The sequence below is a fragment of the Triturus cristatus genome, chromosome 3_1 (genome assembly GCF_964204655.1).
Source record: "Triturus cristatus chromosome 3_1, aTriCri1.1, whole genome shotgun sequence".
In the NCBI taxonomy this organism is placed as follows: Eukaryota; Metazoa; Chordata; class Amphibia; order Caudata; family Salamandridae; genus Triturus; species Triturus cristatus.
The window spans coordinates 889,388,294-889,411,543 of NC_140583.1; the positions used below are offsets into that span (position 1 = coordinate 889,388,294).

Sequence of the window (23,250 nt, forward strand, 5' to 3'; positions counted from 1 at the left end):
CATAAAAAATACATGATGGGAGTGCAAGTTATAGTTCACTAAACAATAACTGGCCTATTTCTGTGTTTTATGAGTTGTTAACCTTGTCTGTTCAGGTTCTCTGGGTAGTAAACAACTGTTTACCAGTGTGTCTTGAAAATTGTGAGGTCTGTTTATGTGATCAACAAGCGCACTTGGTAGTTGCTCTTTTATATTGTCTTCTTGAGGACTCAAGTGCTTTTGTAATATTTCCCTATCCTCCTTGGATTGTACATTATAATTTGTGCTCAATCTTAGCATGTCTTGGTCATCTCTGTTAACAGCTAGTAGCAAATAGTTTCCATTCTACTTACTTTCCGATTGCAGTGAGAAGACTCTTATTTGTGTAGCTTCTCCTTTTAGTTCTTTCTTTATCAGATGGAATAGCTATGCTGCAGTTGCTCCCTTACCTGAATAGCACCCCATAGAGGATACTCCATTCCAGATTGTGTGCGTGGTGGCTACCTGCATGTAAAATGTAATTAACAGATGTAGGCTTACAATAGAACTCTTTTTTTAGACTTGTGTTTTGGATCCTAACCTTGTCATCAAGAAAATAAACTTCACTTTTATTGAAATTGTTAGTAAATCTCAAATTTCTGTTGTTTTCATTGATGGACAAAGATCCGCTGCCATTTCTTCTCTTCCACATACATAAACATTATATCACAGCCAACAGGGCACATTACATGTATACTGTAAATTCCTCAGCCCAAAGTATCTGCTCCACTTTTTAGCCAAGAGAGAATTCTGTATATATCATAACCTTATTTGTATTTCAGAATACTTTATATAAGCAACTTACAAGAACAGCCATGGGTACCTCCTTTGTCCTCAGCTATACAAATGTGTACGATCTGTTTGGTCTCACTTTAAACCAGCCAGCTTAGAGCCCATGTTAGGTCCATTGTAGTTGGTGGATGCTAGTAGGCAATCAGGTTAAAACTGCTGCAACTACCCAGATCTTGCAGGTGTTTTGTGGGTTGTAGAAAAATGCTGCATGTACCTTGAGGATTTTCTAGTGTTTGTAGTTGGGAGTGGATTCCCTAATTATGACATATTTGCCCAATGGTGACTTTAAAACAAAATGCTCAGCAGCATTTATTGTGTTCTTTTCAAGTGATTGTGAGGAGATATTTTGTTACTTACTTGAGACTGCCCTCACTTTAAAATATTTTTGGTGCTGGCTTTTTTATTTATTTATTTATTTATTTAGTGTTTTCTATAGCGCGAACATGACCCTGCGTAGGGTATCGGAGCGCTATACAGCTGAATTTCGGTGAAACAGAACCGAATACGTTACAAGTCATTAGATGCCTACCAAGTTTAGAACAGAGCATTAGGCAGCAAAAGATAATATATACACATATTGAATTACCATGAGTAGTTTAAAGTAACAGACTACATTTTGAACATGTATATACAGGTCCATATAAGGTTAGTGAGCAGCTAGCGGGCACATGGAGTAGTCATGATAGGTTTGTAGACAGTGACAAAGATTTTGCTCTATGTACTTATGGGAGAAATTTCCTCATATAGAATGCTTTTGCTTCCTTTTTGAATGCGGTGATGGAAGGAATTCTTCTAATGTTAGGGGGGATAGCGTTCCAGATTCTTGGAGCTGCCCCGGAGAATGCTCTATCATAAGTTATTTTCTTACAAAAGCGAGCCGGTTTCAATAGAAGGTCTGCATGGCTCCTGGAAAATCGCCACCCTCCTGATAGCGTGAGTTTTTTTGCGAGGTAAACTGGAGTTTTGTTGTGTAATGCTTTGTGCGTGATGCATGCCAACTTGAATTGAATTCTTGCTTCGAGGGGCAGCCAGATAAGGGCTTTCAAGTGAGGGGTGATATGGTCGAATTTTTTGGATCCAGATATAAGTCTTGTGGCAGCATTCAGACATGCTTTCAGTGGTGCTGTTGAGATCTTGGGGAGCCCGGCCAAATTTGTGCAACCATACTCAATCCTTGATATGACCAGTGCCTGAACTGCTGTTTTGAGATCTGTTTTATTTAGGAATGGTTTCAGTTTCCGCAGGTAACTTAAATGGAAACGGGCGTTTTTTGCCATTGAACTAATGTGTGCTAACATGTTCAGGTTTTTGTCCAGAGTAATTCCCAGAGATTTAGTAGAGTCGACAATCTTCGGAGTACATTTTAGAGCAGTGATAGTGTTGGTCCATTCTACTATATTTGATTTGCTTTTTTGGGGTGTAATCAATAGGAATTCTGTTTTCTGGGGGTTTAGCTTCAGGTGGTTAGCCGTTAACCATTGGATGGTTCTCGATAGTGCATGGTTCATGGTCTTTATCTCTTCAGATGATGTGACCTTGATGTACAGCTGGGTGTCATCAGCGTACATGTGGAAAGAAATGTTCGCTTTTTGTAGTATATCCGTTAGTGGTTCTACGTATAGGTTGAATAGCGCCGGAGATAGTGTTGACCCTTGCGGAACTCCGATATTGTTGCTGGTTGGGCCTGAGAGGGTTTGGTTGACTATGAATTTTTGCGATCTATTCTCGAGAAAGGATCTAAACCATTTAAGGACAGTTCCCTCTAGACCCATTCTGTTTTTCAACCGATCGACTATTTTTTCATGGTTCACCGTGTCGAAAGCCGACGACCGGTCCAACAGGATAAGGAGACATGTTTTGGTATGGTCGAGTGCCAGTAAAACGTCATCTACTTTCTGCAGAATTGCTGTTTCTGTACTATGGTTTGGTCTGAAACCGGGTTGGAAATCATTTAAAAGATTGATTTTCGAAATATGAAGACTCAGGTGTTGTTGGACACATTTTTCCAGTACTTTGGCTAGCATGGGAATATTTGTTACTGGTCTGAAGTTGTTAGGATCAGAAGGGTTCTCTGTAGGTTTTTTTAAGAGGGGAATGACTTGACCAGTTTTTAGGCAGGCCGGTATTTGGCCTTGTGACAATGAAGCGTTTATGACCTTTGTCCATGATGGGATTAGCAGGTGGTTTATCGCAGACCAGCACTTTGCCGGTATGGGATCGTTGTAGTGATTGTTAGGTTTAGTGGTTGACAAGATCTTCGCAATGTCTAGTTCGCTGACCGGCTTAAATCCGGACCACTGAGCATTGTTTTTTGGTTTTTCTAATTCTTGTTGATTCTGCTGTTCCATTGAGAAGTCCTTATCTCTTTCAATGTTTTCGGCTGCTTTTTTGAGCTCCCTCTCCAGTGCGTTTGCTTTGTCTGTAAAGAAAACGGAGAAGTCTTCACTATTCAAGGTTGTATTTGTGATGGTTGGTGTCGATTTGGCAGATTTATTTGATTGCTCTTTTAGTAGATCGAATAATTTCCTTGGTCTGTTTACTGCATTATCCAGTTCTTTCCTGAAAAAGTCTTTCTTCGATTTTAGAATGCTTTTATTGTAAGCTTTCCTGGATTGTCTCAGTTGGGTTAAGTGGGGCGACGAAGGGTGTTGTCTCCATTTACGTTCTGAGAGTCTTAGTGACCTTCTTTCTTCATTAAGGGCGCCGTTGAACCACGGGTATTTGTCTTTGTCAGAGATTCTTTTTAGTTTAAGTGGGGCTATGTCCTCGATAATGCTTGACATTGTCTTGTTATAGTGCAGCGTGAGGTCATTGACGTCAACCATGCTCTTAGGAGGCTGCAAGTCTATTTCACAGCGCGCTGCTGCATTTTCCAAGTTAATTCTTCTGGTGTCCCGGGTCCATTTTTTTGGTTTAATAGATTGTGCGGTCGATTTGGTTTTTCTGAAGGGAATTACGAACAAAATTATGTGGTGGTCAGACCAATCACAAGGGGTGATTACAAGTTTCTCGATCGCTCTCTCTTTTGCTAATATCCAATCTAAGGTGGAGCCTTTAGAGTGGGTAGGGAGTTGACATCCTTGAACTAACGCTTGCTCTTCCAGGAATGCTTTAAACAGTGCGATCTGACTATCAGAGTGATCCTCCCAGTGAATGTTGAAGTCTCCTAGGAAGATATCTTTGGATTGCAGATTAGAGTTGGTGGTTATGATTTCTATCATCTGGTCTATGAACATGTTCTTAGTACCAGGTGGGTGGTAGATTGCATGTATTTTACAGGATTGGTTATCTGCCGATCTAAGTGACATGCCCAGATATTCACACGATTCTAAGGGGTCAGCCTGTATTTTTGTGATGGTTATGTCTGATCTGTGTATACAGACAATGCCTCCTCCCATTCTGTGACATCTGTCCTGTCTCAAAATCCGGTAGTTCGGTGGAACTAATAGGTCTAAGCATGGTGAGGACGAGTCAGAAAGCCATGTTTCTGTTAAAATGGTTACGTCAATTTCCTGGTTTAGTATGAGGTCAGCTATGTCAGCTGCGTGTTTATTCGCTGAACGACAGTTGAGTAGTATGGCCCGGATGTGTTTTTGGGAACTGATCGTAGGCAAAATTATCTTTCCTGGCAGTAATGGTACATTCTTTAGGTTGCTAGCGTTTATCCTTCTATTGTTTGACTTTGAAGTTCTACCAGCATTCGTTGGGATAGTTTGGATAAAGCTCTCACCTATCGACGTGGGAATAGGGTCATATGTAGACAGGATGGATAATATCTCACTGTCTGTCAGATAGTTAAGTTGCGCCCCAGGGCGGTAAATTCTGTTTGCTGCCTCCATAGGGGTGGAACGGCGTTTAACTTGTGTTTCATACGAGGAATTCTGAAGATCCTCCATTTTAGTGAGCCATTGTTCTGCTAGGAATAACAGGTTCTTCATATCTCTAATAGCGAGAAGCATGGCTTTGTAAGTCTTGCTAGATTGCACACTGAAAATATTAGATTCCCTAATGGTTTGATGGGTTCTAATCTTTTCCGAGTTAATCTGAGTTGGGCATTAGTGGGCGGCTGTGTAGGTACCCCTAACGGGGGGTTAGCTTTGTATATCTCTGCCGGATCTATGCATGATATTTTGTGATTTATGCTAATGTTTTCATTTAGACGATCAATAGTCAAGTTTAGCAAAATGTCCTCTCTTAAATCACAAGTCCAGTAAAATCAGCAACACTGCAATATTTTGGAAATACATCTTTTATTGCATATGCACAAAAATGGATCAGTTCATGTAACATCTTATGTTCCTGCTGTCACATTTTACATAGGTTATTGTTTCATTTTTGTTTCATTATAATATCAAAATATGTTGCATCAGTAACGAGTAGACACATCTTGAGGCATATGTTTGCAGACTTTTGCTCTGGATAAAGGAACTGTCTCTTCCGCCTTTAGTAATATACACTTCCCCGTTCTTGGCGTACCCCTTGGTACTTGTATTGTGTTAAAAGGTCATCAATTAATTTCCCTCACATTTTGTAGCAGTAATTTGACTATTCACACAGAGATAATCAGAGATAATCACAGGTGTTGTGTTCAAATCTTCATTTCATCGCTGTGAGTAGAGACAGCCCAGGTGTCTAGATTGAATACAATGCGTTTATTTTTCACTACTTTCAGCTGTAAAAAGCAAACGTACAGCAACATCTTTGAACACTGTTCATATTTCCAAAATACAACTGCATAAAAAACCTTTCAAAAGAAGTGTGCTTGCTTAGTTAATTTTTGTATATTATTTTTAAATTTCTTTATTTCATTATCAAGCTCATAATGCAATAACGGATGAGTTCTAGCATCAGAATGAAAAAATAAATAAGAAAAATTATATTTTCCGTTAAAGGTGTATAGCACACTTCCATTGTCTACTGCCCGCTCCACAGTGGTAATCTACAGACAAGTACAGAATAAATACATCTCCTCCCAACAAATACCCCCTTAATGTTTCCTCATGTTTTTTTCTTCTGTAATAGTGCATTCTATATTCATTTATCTGTGTTTGATGCTACAACAAATACTTCCTATTGAGCTCCCCCCTTCTTCATTTCTTAGCTTTTTCTGTATGTTTACCAATTGCACTTTTAATGTCTTTAATGGTGAGTTTTTACTGTCTGTTTTATTAACGTTTCTTTTGGCTACTAATATGGTCAGTCCAATAAACTTGCATCTATCTTTCTACCTTTCCCATCTCTTGTAACAATAACACTAGACTGATTTTGATATACCAGAGCCCCATTTCACCAAAATATGTTTTTAGCATAGCATTGAGGTAATCTTGGCCAAAAACCCTGAATTTACTTGCAGATATTGCCACCTTAATGTGTATAGTGTTGCCCAGGGATATGAGAATCTATAGCATTATCAGAAATCTTTACATCAAAGTTACATAGGGTTGTCTGGGCCAAATAAAAACAGTGACAAATATTGTTTGCTTGCTTAACACCAGCTAACTTGATAAGTCTAGTGTTGAATATAGGTGTGCATACTCAGAAATGTGGCAAAAATATCCCGCCTTGTATAAGGGTTTTAAACCTAAAATTACTCATACACAAATAGTGAGTTCCAGATTCTGAAGCATCAGTTTTTTGGGGATGGGAGATGCCGTTATTGCATTCTGGTATATCTGATACCTAAAAATTCATTAATAAGAATGACAACGTGTTAGGTAGTCTAATGAAGTATTGGACCTAAATAATGAATCCAAGATTACGCTCAAATGGGATCATTGTGCTAGAGAGTTTACAGTGCTACGAGAAAGTATACTTAGAACTGCCTATCTGCCTAAATCATCTACTATATGATACTAGCCCCAGGGAACCAATCCATTAGGCATATTAAAGTGTTTCCCATGTAATAAATATCCACAAGTACCTGAATATTTTAATTGACAAAATGGCTCAATAGAGATAGAGATGGTTAAGAAAGAATTGTTAACTTATCTGAAGACAAAAGACTGTTGTACAAAGTGAAAATGTGAGATACACTGTAGAAGCCGGAGCAAAGCCATAACAACCTAATAATTTTGGAGGATATGTGAGCAGCCAGAAGAATCAGACACTAACAAGTTTGTCATCTAAATCCCATTGGAAGTATAGTTTCTAATTCATGAAACAAAATTGCTCCAATGCATGATGCCACTTATTGGAAAAAATATAGTAGTGAGGTAACAGTAACATTTTACTAAACATAAACCAGCTCATAGCCAATAGGGACAATGTACTCAAATCTTAGTATTTTAGACCATCCAGCTCCATCAACATCATAATCAAACTGATCTGATAGTGAAAAGTAACAACAAGATATTGAAAGGTCTCTGGAGTTCACTGTAGGGGGAGTAACAGGATAATTTATTTATTTCAATTTATCCGATTGCCAAGAAATAAAAGTCAAAACATCCCAATTAATTTCAATTTCAGACACATGATGTTGATAAACCTTATGTTTTAGCAGTTAGTCACTTTTTGTAGTGGAGGTTGCAGTTTTGTGTTCTGTCCCTGTCATTTTGATCTGCTTATGTCTTTTGATGGCATTCTGTTTTACTGTAGTGATCTCTGGTGTCATGTTTGTCAGATTGAGAACTTTTGATGCCCCATATCTATTAATGGAATAGCTGGACAATCAGCCCCTTTAGGCTGAGAAAAACATGGTACATGGAAAGAGAGCTAGCTATAATTTCCAAACTCTGTACTGCAATTTTGGATTGTCTTTAAGGAAGACTGCACAATTCTCTTTTCTATCTTATCAAATAAGGTATAAAGTGAGGTGTTGTCAATAACAAATTACTAAAAGTGCATTGTGCTTAGCATTTAATATTACTTTTGTCGGACTGTGTACTATGACTGCTTAGTCTTTGGTAGAAAATTCATTGGAGTGTTGGGGTTTGTTATGTTGGATCAGATCTGTCTTGTTATATCCTATGATACTATTAAATCCATGCTGCATTCATCCATGTGTGTGTAATTGTATGTAGTCATTTGTCGCAGTTATAGAACGTTATTTAAGTTTGTTTTCATTACATTGATAAAACAAAGTCCCACATCGAATAACAGTAACCTTGTTTGTTTTGGAATGTAGCATTTGTTTTAAAAGAAGATGATCAATTAAGTTCATCTATTAATGTCCCATTCACACCCGGTGCATTATAATGTGGTATATTTACATTCCAGAGACCTTGTAGAGAAACTCCCTAGCTCCCATACTTATCTGCTTCTTGGGGATGCCTACATGAACATTCAAGAGGTAAGCCTTTCTATCATACCTATGCTTAACTATCATTATTAACTGCATGATATTTGATTCTGTTGAAATGGGCCTTTTCCTAGTAGTGGGATTACAGTTGATCTTTATTGGTAATGTATAATTGCGAAACCCATAAAGTTAATAAGTACTCGCATTAAGACAAAGATTACTCCTACGTGTCAAGTAAAGAAGGTAAAAACATAAGCAGCGTATTCAGATTAAATTCCCCACCTTAGTCAGGGACGACCATCCCATTTGTAGTCCAGAACAAACCTCTAAGAAAGAGGCAGTGTTGCGAGACAGAAGAACAGATTGAGAATGGTTGTTTAGATTATCAGTGATCTATTTAAGGGCATTGTCCTTGATGCTGTCTTGATAAAGCCTGCCATCTAGAATGCTGAGGGATACTCAAAATGTTATGAACTGCCTGACACTATCCACAAAAGTGGACCAGTGGAATTTATAGTGTTGTCTGCAAACCTCCGATTAATGCTGGCTGAAACCCAGGTCAATGTTCCACTGGCCGAGACTAAGAGGTTGCAAGTAATACAGAACTTAGCTGTACGGCTAATTTTCAGGCTACCAAAACTGGAGCATGTCTCCTCCCACCGGAAAACACTTCATTGGATCCCGGTGGATTAACTAATTCACTTAAGGCCCTATGCTTTGTGCTTCAGGCAAGTGAGAAAACAGAATAAAAAGCATGTATTTTTAAGTAAGCTGAAACTCTGCGCACCTTCCTATGAGCATTCAGGTCCTTTATATTCCATGAAATTAGTCACAGGGTAGGTCTGACTGTGTTATCTATTACAGCCCTGTATATTTGTACTTCCAGATTAGTGTGCCATCATATACCATCTCTAAGTTTAAACTGACAAGAAATATTGAGCAATATGCATTTCCCCTTACTTATTATTTCTAAAATAAAATAAAATCCCTCCCTTCCTCCTCCCCCCCAACTCACCAACTCTAATTTGCTGTGGCAAACCCTTCCTTCCCCCGTTACCCATAACCCATACCTTGACAACAATAGAGTCAAGGATACACACATACGGCCTTTTTGTTCAAAAGGGGAGGGAACAGGAGGCTATGGGGCATACAGGGTAAGCTGGCCTCCAACCAACATATATAACACAACAAGAAGCAACACTGATTTTAATGTCTAATCCTTAGTGAAAGTTAAGGCACATTTTGCAGATGATTCAGGTGGTGTTGGACATCTAAAAAAAAATTATGAACTGGCCTCACACACCACCAGGTGTCATGCTTCATCATTGTGAGTGATGTCTAAAAATCGATGCACAGTCCTGCGTGAAATTTAATGATGCTGAGTGTGCTCGATATTAAAAGAAATGGTGGAGACTAGGTGGTCTAGTACCCCCATCTCCATATGTGTTGCTAGCATGTTTCTGCCACTATGGCCTGGGGGGTCCATGGCATTCATCAGTGCGTGAGTAAGAAAGAGGGCTCCTATCCTGCCTCTAAGAGACAGAGATAAAACCACTTGCGTAGGCTGGCTTCTAGTCCAACTCTACCATGGTCTTTGATCAGAACTCCTGTAAAACAATGACAATTCACAGCATAAGTGGAACAGTTCAAATTGCACTCATACTTGTCATAAGATAATCAGACATAACATGTACGTGGTATATTAAAAGTGCATGTGGTGAGCACACGTGTCACTACATGCGTGATGCTCAACAGTAAAACAGTTGTGAGGCCTGCTCACACTCTTTCCCTATTGTAGGTGTAGGGATGTCCCATGGGGAGGGAGGGGTAGAGAGACCCCTGTAGTCAAACTCTAAATGTCAGGTTAAATTAATGAAAAAGAGTTAAAAGTGCTGAGGTTTAGAGATATGCAAATTATTACATACACTCTAAGGGGTTATCTATACGACCACACTCCTCAATCATACATCCATTCATTCCCATACTACTCCAAGGTGCGTCCCTCGTGTTATTCCCGCGGTCCTTCCTCGCTGCTCCCCCGCTGGTGATTGATTCGGGGAGGAAGCGCCGTATTTATATGAGCGATCCCGTGCTTAATTGTTAATCAATTTGGTAATTGAATACACCTGGGGCATCGCCAGAGGCTACGCCTGGCGCTTTTGAGCTGCGTCGTGTTTCCGCTGTCCGTAGAATCATAGCCTTGTGTGGGCATCATAACCCAGCCGGTATGTTTGTGCGTACTGATCTTGCTCGGATGCTTCCTGTGAGGTGCATGCGCATGCGTGGGCGTTTTTCGGAAGGTACCAAATCATGCGCATTGATGAGCAGCAAGGTTTTCCCTTTTTTAACCCATTCTCAGCCGCCCTGTGGTATTTTGAAAAAAACGGGAAGCCAAGGAGTGTTTATAGTGCATGCGGTCCACACTCATGGTGGGTAAAAAAATGGTGGCCAGTCTGTAAACAACATTCATTGGGAGCGTTTCTTATGGATCTAATTGGGAACATATTTACACTTATCTTTAAGGACAATGGCCCAGGAGGGCAGATTGGAGTATTTTAGTTTTCTTTTACCTTTATGCCTATAGTAACATGCGGAGATGCCACTTTCTTTACCATGCGGACTGGGCAACTGCCCATGGGTTCCAAATGTGGGATTTTCTAAAAAACAAAATTATTATTAGAAATTTGACACATACCAGTGTTGCTCTCTGGGTTGACTGTTGGATCATTCAAGTTGGATCATGTACTGTTGTACATCTAGCTGGATCTAACTCATATGGAGCCATGGTATTTCATCGGTCAAACCATGCTCACTTGATTTTAAGCGGTACACCCACCTCTGTTCCCGAATATGCACTTTTCTTTATAGATTAGGACTTACCGGCTGCATTTTCTCCAGTACTACCCACTCCAGGTCTTTGACGCAATGACCCCTCTCTAGATAGTGTTGTGTCAGTTTTGTGTTGCTTTTTTTGCATCTAATGGTGCTGCGATGTTCATTAATTCTGACCTTCACTTTACGTAGTGTCATGCCTACATATAGGAGGTTGCAGGGGCACCTTATAAGGTAAACGACATTCTCAGTGTTACAGTTGGTCAAACTCTTCAAGGTCTGTCTGCATTGATGTTGACCTCTTTGGTGGGGTGAGTGAATTGACATGCCACACAGCCTCCACAGGTGTAGTGGCCCACAGGTCTGTTCTTATCCCACAAGGTAGTTTGTGTCTGTGTTGGGGGCTGTGTAACTTTGGAGTGTACCAGGGCGTCACGGATGTTTGAGTTCCTTTTAAAGGCAAAGATAGGTGTTGTCCAATGTTTACCTGCCCCATTCAGTATGCGCCAATGTTTCCGGATGATGTTTTGTACTCTGTTGGAAATCGGGGTGTATGTGGTGACGCATACTATCTTGTCAATCTCTTGTTTCTCATTGTGCTCAAGCAACGCCTCTCGATTGTTGTTCCGGGCTCTTTTCCTGGCCCTAGTAACCATCTCTTTGGGATATTGCGTTGGATCAGTTTGTCTTCTGGGGTTTGGGCCTAATGGTCATGAACAGTTCCTCCTCACACGGAGGAGCTGACCCACTGGGGGGTTCTGACTGAGTGTTTTTGTCCATAGGTTTGTTGTGGACCTTCGTGCTAAGGCCTTCCTCACTCAGGGTGATCACGAGGTCCAGAAACACTGCTTCGTTCTTGTTGATATTACATGTAAACTTGAGGTGCTCGTCTCTTGTATTTACCCATTCAAAGAAGTCTGTGGCTTGTTGGTGATTCCCATGCCATACTATGAGGATGTCGTCTATGTATCGGCGCCGCATCTTTAGTTGTTGTCTGAAGGGGTTTCCTGAGTTGTATATGAAGTCTTCCTCAAATTGATGAACATAGAGGCACGCCCTACTGGGAGCAAAGATGCGACCCATAGACATGCCTCTGATTTGGTGGTATATGGCATTGTCATACTCAAAAAAGTTCTCCGTAAGGGCCATTTCCGCGCATTGCATGATGAAACTGCGAGGAGTGATGTAGTCCCATTCTTTTTCTTGAAGTATGTGTTCCACAACTGTTAACGTGCGCCTCTGGGGGATGCTTGTGTACAAAGCCTCTATGTCCATTATGACCAACCAATCTTCTACTGGGTCGCTCTCCATGTCTCTGAGGAGGCAAAGAACATCTTTCGTGTCTTTAAGGTGTGATGTTGATGTTTGGACAATCTGTTTGAGGAACCAGTCGCAAAACTGGGAAAGGGGCTCGAGTACTGAACCAATACCTGACACAATCGGTCGTCCCGGTGGTGGATCCTTGTTCTTGTGGATTTTCGGTAGGGTGTAGAATCTTGGGGTCCGTGGTATGTCCCCAACTAGAAATTCGGCCTCGTGTTTGGTTATCCAGTTGTTGGCGATCCCTCTTCAACCATGGTTTTGATCTTGGTGGATAGTCTGGGTGTGGGGTAATTTGTGATGATCTCGTAACTGTTTCTATCCGAGAGGAGGTGCATGCATTTTGCATGGTATTTGTCCTGGTCCATAAGGACGATCGCTCCACCTTTGTCCGCTGGCTTGATAACCAGATTGGTATTCTTGTTCAGATTTTCCAATGCTGTCTTCTCACCTCGCTTCAGGTTTTGGAAACCTTTGTTCTCTGTATAGTTAATGGCATCGATCTCCTTCAGGACTGCTTGTTCAAACGCCTGGATGTGGCAAGGAATAGCATGGGTAGGTGGTACAAAAGTGGATTTCTTCCTCAGACCTGAGCTATTGGTTGTACCATCACTGTCGCGTTCTTTTCCCTCGAAAAAATATTTGAGTTTGATTTTCCAGAAAAATTGTGCCAGCTCGGTGCCAAGGGTGAAAAGGTCATTCTGGGGTGTAGATACAAACCCTAATCCTTTGGCGAGGACATTCTCTTCATCTGGTGTCAAGGTGTGTCTACTCATGTTTACCACATTAGGTGCTATTTGCTCGTTGATGGTCCTTGTTCTTTCCCCTTGCTTCTTGTTACCACTGTGTTGGGTTTTTGGACTTCCCACTGGACTCTGATTTTTTTGGCTTCCTTTCCCGTGGGTCCGGTGTCTGTATAAAAAAGGCAGCGGTCCTTGTTGGTATGGGAAACCATGTGGATAAAAGGGCTGCTGCCAGTATCCAAAAGGGGGCATGGAGCACATCCTTGTTCTCCATAGAATTGCCGGGGTCCTCTCGCTGATGTTCCCTCATCTCCATTGTCGCTGCCTCCCTGTCTCCAGGTGTAGGCCCGCCCTTTATCAAACGTGTTTTTTAAAGAGCGAGTATAGCCGGTGATGAAGCATGATACCTGGTGGTGTGAGAACAGTCCATACAATTTTTGGAGATGTCCAAGACCACCTGAATCATCAGCAAAATGTGCCTTAACTTTCACTAAGGATCAGACATTAATATCATGGTAGCTTCTTGTTGTGTTATAAACAATAGAGTCAACCCTGGTGGAGCACACTAGGAGCAGAGCAGCTGTGGCCCATAAACCACGTTACGCAGCAGTCATGGCCTCATGTTTGTTGCAGGCAACCCTCCTGCCAGCCTATTCCTTTTGTCCTGTTTCCCTCCATTCCCCCCCACACCAAATTGCCTAGGAGTAGTGAGGAGCTTCTGCAGCTACCTTTGATGGCACAGTATGCAAGTATTAACCAGTGCGTGAAGCATCCGTCTTGGTGAACCAGAGATACCAACATTTAACTTGGTACATCCAGCTGCGAACTTATTGTGGGCATTCTTCTATCCTATCATGTAATCAAAAGTCAGTTAGTGTCTGTTGCGTATTCGTGATGATATACAAGAAGGGACCATTTGTGCTTAGGCAATCATACTTGCGGTTATCTCCAGTGATGAGCAACATATCAACAGAAAGGTTTTTCAAGATCAGTCCTGAGTTTGCACCCTCTGGTTCGGTGTCTTGACTTTGAGTAGTGGCATATGGTTTCAATTCCTTCAATAGTGCAGATCAGATTCAATGTTTGCCCTTCAGTGTCACTCTAAAGTGAGCAGGGTACAGCCTGCTGTAGTCAATATGCATTGCTTGCGGGTTTATTTTTGCAGGTTGGAAGGCTTTCCTAGCCTGTTGCACCTGGATAGTGAAGTCTGGAAACAATGAGATGTCCATCTTGAGTATTGCAGTAACTTGAGTTCTCATGCTTTCCGCAGAGCGGCATCCCGATAGTTCAGTAATCTAGCTATTAACACGGTGTAACCCCAGGAATCTACCTCGTCAGAAGAAAAGTGCGTTTGCTCCACCACAAACTGCTCAGAGAATGGTTCTTGTTCCAGCAGGGTCACCTGCAGTTTTTCCACGAAGTGTTTCTGTGCTGGTGGTCTGTCACTCATGTAATTCTGATGTTATTGCACCAAGCAGTGGTGGGCAACACAAGGAGGAGGTGGTGGAGCAGGTGTATGGGGGTGCTGGGGAATGCAATGGTGGGTAGTAATAAAAGAAAACACTTACCTGAAGCTGCCGACCGCATCCCTCCTCACACCTCGGTGTGTTCTGCTGCTTCCTGGTCCCAGCAGATACTGGGACAGCAACAGAGACTCTGTACAATCCCCACGCAACTGTCAGACTATGAAAGCAGTGCGGGGATTGGCCTGAGTCTGTACTGTTTCTCTAACCCAGCTGTTCAATACATCCCTGTTGGAGAAACCTAAGTGCGCATGTGTGTTTGGCTGACACGAGACGGCCGGCCAAAACACGGATGCGCACTTATAAGTCTACAAACCAATCCCCCTTGCACATGCTGGCTCAGAGCCGGCAAATGAAAAATACAATTTTTATAGTGTATTGTTTTATTTTTCACCTGCTAGCTCTGAGCCAGTGGGGCAACCCTCCTCTGCCACCAAGATCAGGCTTCAAGATTCTTGTTCTTAGGTCATATTAGGGACAGCCTCTTCTTTGTCTTGGATTTGTGTTTTCTCATCTGCTGCATTCTTTTCATCAACTTCAGACACTCTTCTTTCAATCTTAGCCAGATGTGTTGCAGGTCTACTCGTTCAATCATTCTGTCCATTCCATAGGTTAGGGCATCTGTTTTGCAGTCTTTGGTCTGCAGACTGTGCCTCAGGTCTTCAAGTTCAAATTTCATTCATTCCCTTGTTTTTCTCTGGTGCTTCTGTCATCTGCTCTGAAGTATTTTCATCTTCCAGACTTCCCGGGTAGGTAATCGGGTTAAATGTCAGTGTTTACTGTGTTTTGTCTGTTTTACCAATTTTCAGTCCGTAAGTCCACTTTAAAGGAATGTGCAATGCCCAGGGACAGAGTTTCTAGGACTTCGGCTGCAGGTCAAGTGCCAGTTGTGAGATTTTAGCAGCTAGTGCAGTCCTGTCGCTTGTACCTCTCAGATCTATCTGGGCTCAAATGTATTGTTATGGAATACGACTGTGATGCGGTCAACTACACACTCATTCTCACTGTGTGTTTATTTCTGCTGTGAAGGGCTGTGTGGGAAACTTGTCTCAATGGTGGACTTATGCAGTCCCCTGCAATCCAGTCTGCTCAGACTGGGTCCTACTGCTACATTTTCAGCACGTCTGCATGATTTTATATTTGTGCAGCGTGCATTTTAGGACTCTGTGTGAGCCAACGATTCTTTAAAGCACTCTTCTCACCCATGCAAACAACAATTGTATCGGGCCAATGAATATCACTCCTGCATTTATGATGGTATAACTGCATTTGGTACCTTGTATTGTGGCCAGTGGCTTACTCACACTCTTTTGGAAGACCCATGTTTATCAAGCTGCACAGCAGGACAGTGGCCCACATCGTATCCGGCCCCCAGTCTCGGGCCTTTAGCTATGCTCCTCCAGAAGGCCCCAGAGAATACATGGCGGCTGCTACTCAGGCTGCATTGTACATGACCTGCTATTGCTATGATCCTTTGCCCAGAACTGCATGACCTCTTCACCGCATATGCAGGGACACTGCTGCTTCCCCCAAACTGACACTTGTTAGAGGTGCTAATGAGCCAAACAGTCGATCTGAAATCTGGTGCCGAGCTCCCAGCAGTATGGCGCTCCAGGCTTTCTCCTGGCATCCGATCCATCGTCCATGCGTCGTCATTCTTAGTCACTTGCAGAAAGGCTTGGCGGGAGTGGAGTATCACGAAGTATTTTGAATACGGCTGAAGGAGCGGCTAATCTTCGTAGCCATCTTCGGTCTCAGCAAGCTCTGCTCCCCACCAATCTCCCTGCTTCTGGTTCTGTGATTTATTTTTTTTGCTTTAAAAGCTTCACTTCTTTCCTTGATGCTCTCTGCCCCTTGACTCTCACTAGGCACTCTAAAGCCTCTTTCTGATACTTGTGGCCAGAGTGGTCCTCCTCCTCTTGCTGTGATAGTCCAGAAAGGAAAGAATACATCTCTGCCACACTTTCTCTTCTGCCGCTTTGCTGGATCTGGCCATTCCTTTCTCTCTTAAACATATGTATTGAAAACATTTTTTAACCGTCATGGCTGTTGGTCTTACTTAATCTGACCGTTGGTAAGTCAGGTAGGTGGTCTTTTGTTCTCCTCCAATGCTTATCTCCGATTTCTTTTCAGTGATGAGCGTGATTTAGGCTTTAAGGTTCTCTTGTCTTTGGCTAGACCATGTTCAATTGTTTCTATCTCCCCCTGGATCACCTTCCCTCAAGTGTTTCATGAGGTTGCGTCTTCTGGTATGTCCTGGTTTTGTTGTCTTCTGGAGCATAGTAAATCACTTGCACCCTATTCTTTGTTAGAGATGCTTTGTACTTCAACTATGAACTGAGGAGAAGGGGGCACGGATGTACCATTTAATGCAGATCACACGGTGTTGTGTTATTGTGCTGGTAGTTGTGGTCCCATTTCCACTAGATGACCAACCCACTTAGCCCCTCCCCGCATCCACCCCTTTGTCGTAGTGGAGCTGGCCCCTCTTGTTAAAGAATGGGGTCTAGGAAACAGTACGCTGTTAAATGTGGCTGAATCTGGGTGTTTTTTCACCCCACAGGTACATTGCATTTATTCCCACCTATTTGTTGCTGAGAAATTTGATATCCATTTCATGACCTGAAGCCATGGGCATCGTGTGCCTTGAGGAAGGGGTTCTAAGTACAAGTTATTCACTCCTACTTGCATTCCTATTTCACATGATGCTTTGTCCTTTTATGTATCTATGTAACTCTTCAGATTTTATTGAGCAATTATTGTACCTAATATTTTGTTACAAATTTCTTGTGTGTATTTGCTTCATAGCCCGAAAAAGCGATTGATGTATATGAGCAAGCATTACAGAAAAACCCCAAAGATGGAACCTTGGCAAGCAAAATTGGAAAAGCTTTAGTAAAAACCCATAATTATGCAAAGGTATTTATTTTGCACTATTCTCTACATACTTACCAATATTATTGAATATGCAGTTGGTTAATCTCGTATTTGGTGACCATGCAGTTTGAGCTGCACCTTGTTTAATATCAGTTAAAATATATATGTATATTAAAGATAGACTGACTGGAAAAAGAATCAGGTAAGTGTATTTAGAACTGTTAATTGAATATTTCCAGAACTATTAACTTAACGTTTTGTTATCAGCTCCTCAACATTTGAACATCCCTCATAAGACTGAAATAAATTAAGATTATTTAAATTAATTTTAACATGTGGCTTTGGAACCTTGTGTTGTTTTTTGCACAGTGTATTTTGGAATTCGGGGCTAAATTGGGTATGGTTAAGAAGAGAAAGGTCAGATGCTGTTGTGGAATCTTCACAGAGGTCAGTTGGATTCCCCTTTTCTCTGGCTGTCCTGGCATGAATCTTACCTGCTTGCAATCAAATACTGCTTAGTGCATAGTGTGGGTTAGACTAAAGGACTCTATTGGGTAGGATGAAGAAAAAAAACAGAACGAGTATGCTGCCAGTGCACTTAACAAAGATTTGATTGGATTCCTGCTATGACTGACTGTCTTTGCTTAAATCTGGTTATCGGCCCTGGAACTATACATCTTACACATAAGGTGTGCTTATTGTACGATTTTGTTATTTTCTCAAGAGGCATATTTTTCCTTGAAGGTTCTGGGTATTGTTTTTTAAATGTGAAATCTAAGGTAAAATAAATAACTATGTAGAATCAGATGATGGTGATTAGCATATTAAAAATACGAAGAACTATAGTCGTCTGTATCTTACTCAAAGGCCACAAAAATGAGAAGTGCCGTTTCAGCAATGGGACTAGTAGAAACAAATATCACCTTCCTATCAGTACCTCTGAATGAATAAGCATAGCACCTGTAGGAAATGGGAAATTGAAATCCTTTGTTCTACCAGAAGTTAGTAAGGTAGAAATGTTGGGAACTATTTATGAATGACTGAGCGATATCTGTTTTGAAGAAATCAGACCAAAGGCAGGTTAAGATCAAGAAAAGTGAACTGAAAGAGAAAATTAGCAATTATGATACGGTGGAATGAATAAAAATTATTATGCCATTTATACAGTTTACTAGAACTGTAATAACAAATTGGAATATAATAGAAAATGAAACTTCTTTAAGAGAGATTTAAAAAGGCAAAACCTTAATGATTTATACAAGGAACAAGAAATTATTTCATGAATATACTGGTTACAGCAGAGGCATTTAAGGTGGAAGAGTTCTACCAAACATCAATGCAACAACAAACTGGAACATATCCCAGCATAGGGTCTTCAAAATCAAATAATGTAAGACTGATATTAAAGCACCTGAAGACAGGACCATATGTGACATCATTATTTGAAGTACAAAAAATGAATTACTGGTGTTTTACAAACTTTAAGACCAGTTCCCGTTCTTCCACATCTCGCTGAAGCGTTCTGGAAAACTGCGTTTGACCGAAGAAAATTCCTCCACTTTCAACAACGAATAGGTCAAATGTCTACCTCTAAAGATTTCAAGGTTCAAGCTCTTTCGTAAGTGCCACAAGTGAATATCTCTATTGTTGTTCCGTGAAGCACCTGAAAACCATCAGCACAAGAGACAAAATTATTTTTCTCCAAGTCCTGCGGGGACACGCCATAACATGTACCTTCTCCTACAGGTACCGCTCCTGTAAAGCTGTTGTCTACTAAGAGGTCTACCCATAAATATACTCAAAAAGCACCATCGGAAAGAGAAAATCTTTCCTTCATTGAGAAATGGTCATACTCCCAGGGCTGATGAGTCACAGTGCTGTTCTCCAATGCCAGGCTTTTCTTCTTCCTCCAAGCCTATTGCATAGTTGAAGATTCAGTCCAAATTTTCGACTTCCTCACCCAGCCCCACACATTCTGAGGCCTTCTATTAGTGCACATCTTTAGAACAGCTCCAGTATCTTCTGGGCAACTCCATAAGGAAGGGTGGACCCAGCTACTTTACTTGGGTCCCCAATGGCGCCAAGCTCAGTACCTCCCGACCTTCACCTAGAGCTGGTCATAGCACCACATTCAATATCATTACTGCCACTGCCATCTAATTCAGTTGAAAATATATTATTTGTAGAATGCCAAAGCTTGCCTTGTTGCACAGCTCCTTTGTATAGTCCAGAAATTGGACAGAATTGAAGTTATTTGGTTCCAAAGCAATAGCATGTCTGATAGAGATTATGGTAGCACAGGAGATAATTCCAAGGCTGACAATCTGCTCCCTTGTCCTATTCCGATATTTGCCTTTATCTTGAGCTATAAAACCGCAAGTGATTCGACGCCTATAGAAACGGAAATCACCATATCGGGCCGTGACTAAGAAAACGTCCTTCTTTACCAGGGTGGTGCTTAAAGTAATTTAAACTTTGCAATTCATTTTATTTTCTGAGCAGCTGTTATTTAACACTTTGATGAAACATTTGAATCGGACTTCTTCAGCTGCCAAACCTTTGCTCCCTTTCATTGGTGCTCTTCTGGAATCTGGTTCGACTGTGTCAGAAGTAATTTCCAGGCCCATCACCACAGAGACAAATTTCCCAACACCATAGACCTGCTCCAGGTGTCCAGAAATTCTTGCTCTCACATTGGTTGCCATTGAACCTGGTGGTTTGTTCCATCTTATAAACTGATCCGCCATGCCTTCCATATAGCCTCTCCAGACAGAGTAAAAATGTCAAGATGCCATGTGTTGGAAGTTGTTTCACTTCATGCATCTTCATTCTCTGTACTGCAAATGCCAAATACCTACTAGACCGCTGTGCCCATGCTTTGCAGGAGCTCACAAAACTGACCGTTGTAAGTACATGATGAAGCCATTTTCCAACTTACTTTAAACAGATCTGGAAGTGCAGATTGGATTCAGCAGATACACTGGCCTGGTTACCTCTTACAACAAGAAGCTTGAGTGCTTACTATAGGCTTTTCAGGAGATGTCCATGACATTCTGAGGAACATGCCCTTTGGTGATTGGCTTTTTGGTGAGAAGGCCATCTCCTCCCTGTAGCACTTCAAGAATAGGAGGGATGTGGACTGATCGCTGGACCTGGTCTTGCCTACCGGCAATTCCACCAGCAATAGCAGAGGTTCAGGGGCTATTCTAGAGCTCAATAATCCCAGCAGAGACAGACCTCTGAGTCCAGGCACCTGAGCAAATGCATGGCTCATTTCGCAGCAGGGGCGGATTTTAAAGTCGCCATCACCAGAAGCAAATTTGTTTCCCTCCATCTTTGGCATGATGTGCTGTGGGGGTGAGCCTTTTCAGGGGCCCTCTGGTGCAGGGGTTCGCCCTTCTTTGTACTTAAGTCCTTAGACTAACAAAATAGAGATTGGCACGGAAGCTGTAATATCAAAGAAAATAGATTTATTAACCTCTCATGAGGGCGACTACGTCAATACGGTACCCTCAGGCCACTGTATGAGGTAGTCCAAGGAGTACAGAAACCATGGTGCTTATACGTGCATTAGTTGCATTGTCAGCATGATACCAAGGGGAGGTACTGGCACATACTAGAATAGTTATTGACTAACATGGGTATACAAAAATTGCTTGCTCAACAAAGTGGGAGGGGAGACATTTCTCCTTACATCAGTAAAAACAGCCTGACAGTTACACACTAAGACAGATGCATTCTGGCAGCTACAGGTCTTTCTGAGCATGCGCAAGGCTCTGGCTCAGTACTGAAGGAGTTAACTGTAACTGATGACTCCAGCAGAATAGAAGAGCAGGCAACAGTAAAGAGACAAGAAGCACATGGCTAGCACCTGGCTAGCACCTGGCTAACTAAAATGGATGCCACAACCAAGATGGCTTCAGCTCATGCTAACAGCAATCTCTGCTAGTTTCCACAGACAACCCTTTTAGCATTAGCTGAAGACATCCCTATGATCTGGAAGGAATATAGACAATATTTTGCAGATGTCTTCAGCTCATGCTAACAGCAATCTCTGCTAGTTTCCACCGTGCTTCCAGACAACCCTCTGCCTCCATCTTCTGGTGAGAGGAATGTCTCTGGCTTTTCTACCGATTGGGAGTCTGTTATGGTGGACCATTGGGTCATCCAGTTGATCTCCAAGTACTGCACACTACCATTCCTATCCCTCCCTCCAGGCTAGCATCCCTCCTCCAGCATTTGCTCCCTGGCGCACAACACTATTTTGGAGGCAGAAGTCTCTGCCCTGCTGAACATAGGGGACATAGAGGTGGTGCCTCTGGAACAAGTGGGCACAGGTCTGAACTGCTTTAACTCTTGCCTCCCAAACAGGAGGATATCTGAGTCCTGTCTTGAATATTTGCATTCTGAATGTGAATAAAGAGAATTGTTTGGTGTCAAGGGTCCTCTAAAATGACTTCTTCCATCTGTCAATTCTTGTTGCTCACAGATGTTACCCAAGACTCACTGTAGGATCACTGCATTATCTGTTCATGGTTGTGTTGTTCGGTCTGGTGACTGTGCCTTGTGCTTTCATGAAAGTGCTGGCAGTTGCAGTGGCTTAACTGAGATGAATGAGAGCCCATGTATTTCCATACATAAACAACTGGCTGGTCAACTGTCAATACCTAGTGACAGTCAAAGAGCATCTTCATTGCACAGTGGTTTTTCTCCATGGCTTTGGCTTTACCATTAATACCCAAAAGTCCCACCTCAGTCCTGTGCAGACGTTTATCTTCATAGGTGACCCGCATAAAAAAAACTTTCCTCCTTCTTAGAAGGTCCTGCATATTCTGAAGATGTTTCTGTGATTCGTGACTCAACCACATCTCCCGGTCCTGCAGCTCTTGCAACTGTTCATCTTTATAGCCTCGAGCATCCTGTTGGATCTGCATGGCAGATGACAAATGAGAGCCTTCCAGTGGTGTCTGATAGTAGTCGTTTCAACATCAAGGAAGTCTATTGCCTCGGGTGCAGCTCTTGCAGTTGGTTTACCCAGACTGGTTGATCGTTTGCCCCAACCTCAGGGTGTGTAATCCCCTCAGCCCTCCACATCTGTAGGGTACCATGGTCACAGAATCCTTCTTACTGGCCCATCTGGGCAACCAGATGGTCTGGGGCCATTGGTCTGAGTCAGAGCATGTAAATGTGCTAGAGCTATGGCCAGTTCACCTTGCCTTCAAGGTATTTCTCCTTTCACTATAAAGGAGTGTCATACAGACCTTGTGAGACAAAACCACCATCTTCAATTATATGAACAAATAGAGGAGGAGATGGTTGTAGACACTGTGGAAGGAGGCTGTTCTGTGTCAGAGTGCACAGCAGAGGGGAGGGAATTTTCCCAGTTGTGGCCCATCTAGCAAAGTCACTCCAAATGAGCGAATTTCTTGTCTCTCCCTAGACGACACAAATGGAAACTACACCCTGAAGTGGAGGTTTTCTTCTCCAGCTTGGTATGTCTATTTATGGATCTCTTTACCATGGCCCAGAACACAAGATGTTTTCTTATATATTCCATACATTTTCCTCTGAATGGGTCTTTGGGTGATACCATAAGGTTTGCTCGTATCAGAGTTTGCTATATAAGCATTTTCACACTGATTCAGCTTCCAATGAGAGATCTGTGGAAGGTGATTTTGCAGCAAGATAATCAGATCCTCCTCCACACTAATATTCTAATGCTGCAGTTGTACTTGTGGCAATTAATTTTTATCTGCTACAGTCCTTTTGCCTCCATAATTGATCTCTTGAAGTCATGCATTTTTGTTGACCTTCTGCGTTTCGCGCCGTCTCGCACAGCAGGGCCTTGCCGTTGATATGTTCAAGGGTTACCTGACTGCTTTGTCTGCTTTCATGTCTTCCTGAGCAG

At 42.0% G+C, this 23,250-nt stretch overlaps 1 protein-coding gene across 1 annotated transcript in view; it reads left to right on the forward strand.

Moving 5' to 3' along the window:
• TTC21B (tetratricopeptide repeat domain 21B) overlaps window positions 1-23,250 on the forward strand; it is a 557,642-nt gene that overhangs the window by 241,265 nt on the left and 293,127 nt on the right. Inside the window, exons 16-17 of the mRNA XM_085645393.1 lie at window positions 8,026-8,098; window positions 17,274-17,384. Of these exons, the coding sequence (XP_085501519.1) occupies window positions 8,026-8,098; window positions 17,274-17,384 (184 nt within the window). The remainder of the gene's footprint in view (window positions 1-8,025; window positions 8,099-17,273; window positions 17,385-23,250) is intronic.